The 10,601-nt window shown below is 43.9% G+C and overlaps 1 protein-coding gene and 1 long non-coding RNA gene across 2 annotated transcripts; one reads left to right on the top strand and one right to left on the bottom strand.

Annotated features, from left to right (window-relative positions):
* Positions 1 to 263: 263 nt before the first annotated feature.
* On the bottom strand, positions 264 to 5,433 carry LOC121071549. The gene is made up of 2 exons (XR_005820688.1): positions 3,916 to 5,433; positions 264 to 343 (listed from the first exon to the last, which is right to left on the bottom strand). It is a non-coding gene; the product is annotated as an uncharacterized LOC121071549 (long non-coding RNA).
* A 210-nt stretch (positions 5,434 to 5,643) lies between these two features.
* On the top strand, positions 5,644 to 7,255 carry FIBIN (fin bud initiation factor homolog). The gene has a single exon (XM_040559564.1). The coding sequence runs from the start codon at positions 5,766 to 5,768 to the stop codon at positions 6,387 to 6,389; it is 624 nt and encodes a 207-aa protein (XP_040415498.1). The 5' UTR covers positions 5,644 to 5,765; the 3' UTR covers positions 6,390 to 7,255.
* The last annotated feature ends 3,346 nt before the right edge of the window (positions 7,256 to 10,601 follow it).

The following is a 10,601-nucleotide window of genomic DNA, read 5'->3' on the forward strand; positions in this document are numbered from 1 at the left end:
CACATCCCTAGTTTTCTGCTTTAGCCAAATTATATTTATATAAACAGCAGCCACTACAGAGACAGGCTGTGTTAAAATGTTTTTCTTTGCATTTTTCTGCCAAGGCTGAACTCATTTTGGTGCTGGCTAAAGTTGAGGTAGATCCAGTGCTAATTGCATATTCTTCTGAGACAACCAGCCTGGCACACACTTTTTATTAGCTGTATTTACATTTATCTGTGTTTACTGATGCTGCCTGTAAGTACTCATGTTTTTTTAATTCAATTTTCTGTATTGCTTATCCGAGAAGGGCTAGGGCTGGAGGACTCAGAGGATTGTGCCCAGTCACAGCTATGGTTTGATCCTGAAATCTGTGAAGAAAGAGAAGGTTATCAGAATCTGTCAGCTTAAGCATAAGTTAGCAAAAGAGTTGTTTTGTTTACAAGTCTGTATGTGAGAAATCTCTTGTTCAGGTGCTCCAACTCTAAATTAAGCTTACCTTTCTGAGAAACTCCAAATTTCAGTGTAGGCACAGATAGCATTCTGGTACTGGAACATTTGGCACAGGTTATACTTCAGCATATTCATTCCTAGTTTCTGTTATATTCCAAATTTATACTGAATGAGTGAATATTAAGTGTCTTACAAAAGATTTTACAAATCTAATCTTTTCTACAAGATCTCTAGTTATACTCTTATGGCAATGTTCCTAATACTCCTATGAAAAACTGGCATTATTCTTACACGTATCCCTAACAGATACCCTTCAACTGATAATGATAAACCTGAAAGCACAGAATGAAGCAGCAGTGACTGCTATAGTTGTTGTAGAGCCAAATGGGAAAAGCCAGTATTTCTAGTCATGTGTTTAAGCCATCCGGCATTTGCTCAGTCTGGCAATATTTTCAACATTCCCGTTTGTGAGGAACTATTAAAGTTGCTAGTGCATTTAAAGGATATAAACCAGCAAACTACTAATAATCCAAACAAAGTTCTTTACTTTAGCAAAGTATACATCTAGAAGGAAATTTATTAAACTTTGAATAGGGCATTATTCATGATAAAAACTATTACTATGGAGCGTTGTAACAGCTGGATATTGGCAAACTGCTGAAAATTATTACCAATAATGAGTCAGAATAATATTGTTCTGTACATTTAATATGTAGATACAATATCTAAGTATAAAGCCTATTCTTCATTTTGCCTTTTGTAACTTTGACCGTTGACAGTGCAAATCTACTGCCCCTAAATTCAGTTTTCTTGATATTCCTATTAGCATCTTACTCACCCAAACACCACCCATACATTATTTGCATGTTCCATTCTGAAAAGTTAGCAATGTGCCCAATTAATTTTTCCAGTAACTTTGTGGCCCATTTAAAAAAAAAATGTATGTATGTAATCACGAATGCAATAACAGTAGCAATAGCTGATGAAGAACGTGATTAGTGGGGGTAAATATATAAACTATTATTGCACACCTAACTTGATGGCATTTGAGCATTTGGTACTATGCCCTACAATTAGAAATTACACTCACATACTTGTTGGTCTCAACAAGGTATCTTTTTATAAAAAAACTATATAACAGTTCACAGCAGGAAAACAGAAGGCAGTAGTCAGCAAACAGCATTTATACCTTAAAGCCTGTGGGGCCTTTAGGACCATATAACATATATCTGTTCCCTAAATTACTGACCGCTTACATCTGAAATATTCTGATGCTGCAAAGTTTACCATGATCTGCAACAGAAATAGCAAGCACATGTGAGCCAAGAACTGAAGATAAAGCACTGCTTGCAGAGAAAGATTATGCAAGCGTTGCCTGAAATCCAGCACTGAGCTACGTATTTGCGACCAGTTCATTGGCAATTTCTGGACAAAATTGGAGGCAGATTTTGGTGCTGTTGCAAAAGAGGAAGAACTTTTTCAGCAGAACAAACTCTGCTGTTCTTCACATTATTATAAAACTAATGCTGTCCACTGGAAAAACAATGGCTTTACCATAGCAGAATATATAATGCCAAGTATTTGTAAAAAGGCAGTATCAGTATCCTTCTTTATTTTTGTTTCCAGTACTTTCTTTTTGTTTTGTGAAAAGGAATTTATGTAAAATTGCTTGAGCAGACACATAGGGTAAAATACTGTCATAGTGACATCAGTGGGACTTTTGACAATGCTAGGATTTCAATGAAGGCCTTCACGTAAGCGTGCCGCGAAGAACATCTGTTTCTTGGAGGCATTCCCAAAACTCCCCAGATCTCTGACCTCACAGAACTACCCCTATGGGTTCCTAGCAGAAAATGCAACATTCAGCATAAAATTGCCCTCTCTCTCCTGGTTCTCTCCACCCTGCATTTCTTGTATTCCAGAGAAATTCCCTTCTGTCCTCTCCCTGCACCTCGCAGATAACGGCAGAACTTTTTTTAAAAAACTCTGCACTGACACTGATTTTTATGTTGTTATTTCAGCCATTGCTATGGTGTTGCTGATGACAGTAACTACAATGAAAATATCTGACCTTTCAACTTAGGTCTTGGTGCTTAAAGGTAAATGTTACTTTCATTATCTTTCTTTTAAAAAAAAAAAAAAAAAGAATCTGATTTTCATTTATATGCCCATAATTTTATGGACAGTGTAAAAGCATCCAGATTATCCTGATACGTTCTTAAGGCTATCTCTTCTAAATGTGATTTTGGAGTGATAATGGCTACTTTTACAAAATATTGTTCCGTTAGCATGAGTCTACATCTTTTCCCTTGTTTGATGTTTACCTATGTCCTCAGTTAAAACATAGGATTCTGTTGCACTCTAATCCTGATCTATAAAGTATTGCCATAGTGCAGGCTGTTGAGTGTCTTTCATCAAGTTCCAACTTTTATGAATGGTTTGCCCACCGAGTCACCAAAGCTGCAGATCCCATATTGTAGACTTCCTTCAGCAGCAGGCATTCCAGGTGGGTTACTTAGGGAGAGACTACTTTGGTGTAAAACTTAAACAAACTTGGATAATGCATGTTGGATTGAAAACAGTAATGGCCAGGAGTAGGCAGCTGCAGCAGGGAGCAACAAACACCTCTTAGTTTCTTAACATATGAAGAGAGGGGAAAAAAATTGTTTACTAAGGCTGAGTTTTTCACCTACTGTGGCACTGGTGAAAGCATAACCATGCTGACAAAGCTATAGCTAAGAGATTTACAGTGTGGTACTTCCACGAAGAGACCTCAAAAGTGGAGTCCACCACAGCTCAAGTTCAGCCAAACCAGTCAACTGGCAGTAATGCCAGCTCGGATGGAAATTTATGTAGATAAAATACTACGGTTGGCAAAGAATTGGGAACCAAATAAAATATTAGGTGAAACAAGAGCACCCCGGGAATAAAATTGTTTGAAAGAGTCCCTGTTGGCAAACAGAGACCAAGTACAAATGCCAAGCAAGCTCCATTGAATAAGCTTTAAACCTTTTATAGAAAGCTGAAGCACAAAAGCTTAGCCTAATCCAACCTATTTATATGAGTGTTTTCTGAGCTTAATTACAAATTTAAAATGTTTCCAAATGTGTGGAGTGTTTCTGTTTGGATAGCTTGTCTGACTTGGGTTTTCAGCACTGCAAAAAAGTTGCCCAGACTCTGCAAACACTGCACACCTGGAGGTGTATACATATGCAGCTTTAATGGACTCCAGGGCTTGGAAGGACTACTCGGAGCAATCTAGTAGGTGAAGGGTCCAGCTATTACCCTTGCTGTCCTGGGCTAGGTTTTTGTTTGGTTGGCTGACTGGTTGTTTTATTTTTTGCTGCTGTTTCTCAGTGTTTATATAAAGTGCTTCAGTAGGTTCTCAGGTCAATACTTGGGAACACTGACACTGTAGGTTATCATTAAATATTCTGGGCCACGCTCACCGTGAGGACTCGCGTTCAGAATGCTGTGTCCTACCTTAAAGGCCCTGTCCATGTCCTTAAGCCCATTACTTGAGCTCCCAGGAACCCATACTGGCATCACAATTGGTAGCAGAGGCACCTGAAAACAGAATTGGCAGAGTCACCAATGCCAGACAAACACAAATACTGAGACGATGGGTTTTAAGCCTCATTCATCTCTAGGTTGCAGGGAAGTGCAGCCGTCTGCTTGAGAAAAGCAACTGGGACTTGCAGTCCTGGAGTAAGAGGCCTATACCACCCCCTTCTGATAAAATAAAGCCAGAGCCCTCTGCTCTGAGCCCTGCCATAAGGCTGTTCGGCAAAGATGTGAGAGGGTTCGGTTAGGTCTGTGGTCCAAAGAGAAACAAGCCCAGTGCTTCCTGACCGGTGTCTTAGTCTGTCAGCTACCAGTTAATTTAGGGTGAAACTCTTTCAGTTTGCATGGAATAATCAAAACTGAGAATTAAAAGAGCTAAGGCATTTCTGCAGGGCCATGTATAGAGTGCTCAGTTAAGAGCAGGGCTCGGGGTCCTGTTGCTGGCACAGCCGATGCGTGACCACCTGCTCTGGGTTAGGGGAGCCAGGCGGCTATCAGAGCAGGGGTGGTTTATGCTGCCATTTCTGAGCCACGCTTTCCAGAAAGTGGGCCACAAGAAAATTGTGAGGCCTCACTGGGGCCTGTAAAGGAGCTGCAGGCCAAGAAAAGGGTAGCCTCTGGGCTCGAAGGTGCAGAAGAGCCGCTGGCCTCTGCAGCAGCTCCTTGCCTTGTGTTTGCCCTGAAGAAGGCAGCCCAAGAGCTTGTGCTTACAGAGTGAAGCCAAGAGGAGGGAAGGGGTTTGAAATGGAGGTGTCTAAAGTAGTGGCAGCATAACAGATGGTAGAGCCACAGTCCCTAGGGCCCTGTAAGGCTCTAACCTACAGCATCCAACCTAACAGCGAAGAAAGCAGAGACACAACAGAAGAGGCCAACCTGTTTCCCAGCAAAGTTAATTGTAAGCATCAGTTATTACAACGAGCAGAAGGCGGGGATGATCAGCACTGGATGCTGGTTAAATATTTATATTAAAGAGATGGTATAAATATTTCTGCGTGCAAAGCTTTCATGAACTGCAGTGGGAGTTTTAACTGGGGATGGCTGCAGGATTTGGTGTAATCTCTGCTGGCTGGTGGCTGTTTCCATGAAAGAGAACAGACGATGTGCAAGGACCTGGTCACTTTACAGACCCCTTCCTTTTGTGGTCTCACCTTGACGATTCGAAAATGGTAAGGGCAGATTTATACATGCCAACATGCAACGTTCAGCCCTGCTGTAATCCAGCTGCTGGATTCACACGCAACGTTGTTTCACCAAAGAGAAGCACTAGAGGTACACAGCCCGGCAGGACCCACGGCGTCTGGGTTTCCCTCAGCCGCCTCAGCGGTTCTGTTGTAGAGCAGAGCTCGGCGCCTGCCCACGTTGCATTAATTTTCCCACCTTGTCAGGGCTCAGCGCGCCCCCCCTTACACTCGAACCCGCTTTTTTTCCCCTTCCAAGCGTTCAACCGGGGACGCACCGGGCGGGAGGGGACAGGGGGGCGGCCCCCACGGGCCGGGCCGGGCCGGGCGGGCCCCGCCGTGAGGGCGATGCCCGGGGCCGGGGGCGGGCGGGGTCCGCTCTCGCCGTGCGCTGCCCGGCTTTTAAGGGCGGCGCGCTGAAACCCGACACCAGAGCGCCGCCAGGCTCCGCGCCGCCGCCCGCCCTCCTCGGCCCGGCCCGGCCCGGCCCGGCCCGGCCCGAAGCGGCGGCGGCGGCCCCGCGTCCCGTCCCGGAGGGCGCCCATGGGGCGGGGGCAGCGCGGCGCCGGCCGGCCCTAGGCTGCGGGCAGCATGCCGGCGCTGCGCCTGCTGTGGCTCGGCTGCCTGTGCAGCCTGTGCCGCGGGTACTTCGAGGGCCCGCTGTACCCCGAGATGTCCAACGGCACGCTGCACCACTACTTCGTCCCCGACGGGGACTACGAGGAGAACGACGACCCCGAGCGGTGCCAGCTGCTCTTCAGGGTGAGCGAGCAGCGGCGGTGCGGCGCGGCGGCGGCGGCGGGCGGCGGGCTGAGCCTGCGGGAGGAGCTGACGGTGCTGGGCCGGCAGGTGGAGGACGCGGGCCGGGTGCTGGAGGGCATCGGCAAGAGCATCTCCTACGACCTGGACGGCGAGGAGAGCTACAGCACCTACCTGCGCCGCGAGTCCGCGCAGATCAGCGACGCCTACTCCAGCTCGGACCGCTCGCTGAGCGAGCTGGAGGGCAAGTTTCGGCAGGGTCAGGAGCAGGGCGGCCGGGAGGAGGCCCGCCTGGGCGACAGCTTCCTGGGGCTGCTGCTGCACGCCCGCGCCCTGCTCCGCGAGACCCGCGACATCTCCAGCGGGCTGCGCGACAAGCACGACCTGCTCGCCCTCACCGTGCGCAGCCACGGCGCCCGCCTCAGCCGCCTCAAGAACGACTATCTCCGCGCCTGAGCCCCGGGGCCAGAGGGAGCGCTCTGGAAACGCCTATTTATTGCACAGGGCTTCCCAAACTCTGTGAAACCCGAGGGCGGAGGTACGTTGAAGCTAACATCCACGTATCGATGATAAACTGCCCCGCAGTGCAGCGCCCCGGCGGTTGCCAACTAGCCCCCCGTGCTCGCCACGGAGCGCCCCTCGACGCCTCGCCTCGTCGCCCACCGTGGTCCTCGCCAGCCTCGCGCGGAGCAGAAGCTTGGGTCGCTTCGTTGTTACCCCCTCATTCGGGGTGAACCCTCTGTTAACTTTCGTAAACTTTTGTAACGGCATGTACTCTACTCGTGTAAAATGTTGTTCTACTACGTAACTTGAAGCTGTGATTTCCATTTGCGTTGTGAGAGACGGGATCTATTCCAGCAGGATTTGTACTCTTTATGGTCTTGCTTATCTGTGACTCTGAGCTATCGTAACCCCAAGAGCCAGCCAAAAAGGCTTATGTCAGATCCTGAGAATGCTGATGCAGATTTTTATAGTAAGAAGGAGCTCTAGCGGCGATTGCAGTTTCAGATCCAAAATTGAAGAGCAGGGTTTCTTAGAGCGTGTTTCTAAAGCAGACAAAAAGTTGTTGTCTGTTCCAACGTAGTGACATTTCCCATTGGCGCCTTTGTACTTTTGCTAGCTAAGCTATTAATAAAACTATTTTTGCTCCTGGACAATAGCAAAAGTGCCCAGTGGGAAGGAGGGTGAGGATTGTTTGGGTTTTTAGGCTCATCACTATGTAATCAGCAACTTGGGGTAATATTGTTACGGATACTGCAGGCAGAATCGCTGTTTGGATGAAAAAGTTCATGTGTTCTTTTAATAAACATTTGAAAACCATACTAAGGCACACTTTTCTTTCACTGTTCTGCCTGAGACTCTCTTGATTTAAAACACGCAGTTGTAGTATGTCTTTCAGCAAAAATCTGTGACTGTGTAGATCCTGCCAGATTAAATAACTTGCCTTTTAGTAAAAACAAATAAAAATTTACAGACTCAAGGTAAGCAGCTCTCATTAAATGAATGATACAGAAGAGCGCATTGGGCTCTTTTTGGATTTTGTAAGCCTTTTTAAGAAACCAATGTATGAAACCAGCAACGTCATAGCACTGGAAACAAAGCTGTTTTATGAGCATTTGAGGTCTGATCTTGTTAACCCCATGCAGTTATACTTTGGTCTGCGGACCATCCAGCTGGGTAAGTTACTCAGAAGTGTAATGGGTCAACAGAAGTCACCTGGGACCAGAGCACTGAAAGCATCAGGGAATGCTTGACAAAGGTATGTGCGTAGAGTACTTGTGGACCATCCGTGCATCTGTTTTTCCTAAAGACACTGAGATTTAGCTCCTAGCAGGATGCTTTAAGATGTCAGTTTGCACCTTTAGCTTCTCAGTTTCTTTGAAGATCTGCCTGTTGGCCCTGTGTAAAAATGGAAGCCTTGTGTTGACTGAGTTCAGCGGAACTGCGTGGTGTGATTTCAAGTGTACTTTCAAGGGAGATGTGACAGGTTCTAGCTCTGAAATATTCATTCCATGCCACTAGGGTCAGATGTAGAAACACGAAAGTGAAAAAAGCAATATAAGTCACTTAGTCTAGTTTGCATGCTACTACAGTGAAGCATACAGCATTTTAGGGATGGGCCAATGACTGTACATTGAAGAAAAGCTCTAAAAGTTCCCAAGGGTTTCATTCACATACAGTCTCGCCACTCTCTCTATCCTTTTAGAAGAACGTGCCAAAGATGTCATGCAGTTCCATTTGTGCCCAGATTCTTCTTAAAACCCTGCCCAAGCCAAATCCTTGCAAAAGAAAGTGGGAGTGTTACTCTGCTTATTCACTTTCTGAGGCGCTGCTTATAATGTGAATTGTAAGTATCAGTAAAGAAACTATAGTGGCAAACCATGCTGGTATTTTTAGCCACGACGGAATTCAAATCCTAACAGAAAAGTAGTAGCAGTAGTATAGAACTGTTTCATGAATATGTTTTAGGCAGCTTGGCTATTGTACTTGCAGCAGTGATCTTTTTGTCGATCTCAAGCCATCCCATGGTATGCAGCATACCAAGAGGGTAAATATTTGCAGGGTGGTTACTTTCAAAGCAGAAGATAGCATGACTTAACATGGAGATTTACAGAATAGCTCATTCAGCTTGGTGACTCTGTATGTTGTCATCTAATGAAGCAAAACTACGGTTCTTAAAATCCACGATAATATTTCATATGATAAATATATGTTGATAAATATTTCCATCAATTTACATTTCAGAAAAATTGAAATTAAAATCAGAATTCTGCTCTAAAATTTATAAAAGGCTTTAAACCTTTTTGAAAAGAAAATGTGTAAATCTGAGTCTGGGCTACGTGGAAATTTACATGCTTAATAAAAAGTGTCCATTTTTTGTGGATTTTAAGAAGCCAGTACAAAACTTTAAGGGTATTTAAATCCATTTCAATTTGGTTTGCATCGTTTTGGCTGGTCTCAGCAAATGTCAATAACAATCCATTAAAAATGTATCAATTTTGAGTCAGAGCTGATACAAGTAAATGGCCTTTATAAATCTGCGGTCTGATAAGCTGTGCTGTAAAGTGCCTGCATGAATTGGGTGTTCAGTCATATCCAGAAGTTTAAATTCAAAAGGGATCCTAAAATCTATGAAAACTATATTGTAATCCATTTTGTCATCTTAGCTTTTTTTTTTTTTTTTTAAATCTGATAAAACTTGTTTCATTAGAAGAGATGAAGATCTTCTGGTTTTATACAACCGATTTCAAATAGTCAAGGTCTTTTTATCATTGAGAACTCTAAATATTTTTAAGTGGAGAGCCTTACAAGAACAATTGTAGCAGCTTTTTTGACCCAATAGCTCCTCCTATTGTGTTTAAATATAGCATCAGGATTGGACTCTCTTTTTTCTTTTATTATTATTTTTTTTAATGCCAGAGGGTGGAACTAAAGTTAAGCTGACTTTGTCTTTTTTGTGATGCTTAGGAGATTTTTCGAAATAGGTGCCATTTCTTCAATTTATTGAAGAGTTGATGGCACTGAAGAGCAGGTTACAATGTTTACTGAAGATAAAAAAATCAAGTAATGTAAATGGAGCAGAAGGCAACAGTAATAGAGGGCTTACTTAGTACTTCAGTTTTATTTGACATTTGGCCAGTGATTTAACGCATTAAGAGTCAAAGCGAGTCATTAAGAGACAAGACTTTACTCCTCTCTCCAGGTAGCTTACATCTGGAGTCAGTGCTCTGCTGTAGGTAGTCTCATGTCTACCAATACACGCATTGCGATGAAGATGCTCAAAGTGTAACTGTGGAGCAAACTGCTGTCTAACGTGAGCACTAATAAAACTTGGGGAAAGGAAGGGCTGTGCTTGCAAATGGCAGCATTTGAAAGCAACAACATCCGTGACAACTTGGTGGCTAGGAATTTAGGGTGGTGGTATGAACTGTGGCTTTCTAAATTGAAATTTCCAAAGTTTCACAGGTTGACCTACCCAGGACCGTTCTGAGAAAAAGAGAAGTCCAAGGAAGCTTTCGAAAACATGGTAAGCCTCGCAAAGATCCTGTGTGTGCCAAATTTGATGGATGAATTGTCTGCAGTGAAATTGTTGCTCCTGTATGTTGTCATGTGTGCAGGTGCAGATTGCCAGATGTGTACCTCAGAAGCAAAAAATATACTTGCTTCAGGCAAAAGAAGCAACATGGTGAGCTACAGACACAGCATCAATTGTAGTTATGATCTTGCCTTGAAAAGTTTTAGTTTGTGGAGAAATCCTATTAGGTGTGCCTGTTGCTGTTGTGTAGTTACTGGTTTAGATGGGCTTCATGTTACTTTAACAGCTTCTTGCTTGTGCTTATCAGATATCACATTTGCTATTGATAAAGGAGTTTTTGGTGTCATTGGCTGAAATGTAATTGTCAGACAATATTCCTGAAATAGTCCTGTATGTTTAAAATCTATCTGGCATTCTTCTTTCTGCTATGATGTATTTGTACTTACAGCCAATTGGGAAATTTATATCCTATTACTTTGCTTTTTGGCTAGCCACTAGCCAAAAATTGAACAATTTGTGGGTCCATATTTCATTGCTGAAGTATATGAAACTGACAAAAATACTAACCCAACTACATATTCTTTAAAAAAAACTTTTACTGGAATACATATATATAAAAAGACTATAACTCT

The sequence above is a fragment of the Cygnus olor genome, chromosome 5 (assembly GCF_009769625.2).
Source record: "Cygnus olor isolate bCygOlo1 chromosome 5, bCygOlo1.pri.v2, whole genome shotgun sequence".
NCBI classification, from domain to species: Eukaryota; Metazoa; Chordata; class Aves; order Anseriformes; family Anatidae; genus Cygnus; species Cygnus olor.

Excerpts from the sequence above, each read along its gene's own strand:
- FIBIN (XM_040559564.1), top strand. The coding sequence starts at position 5,766 with ATGCCGGCGCTGCGCCTGCTGTGGCTCGGCTGCCTGTGCAGCCTGTGC.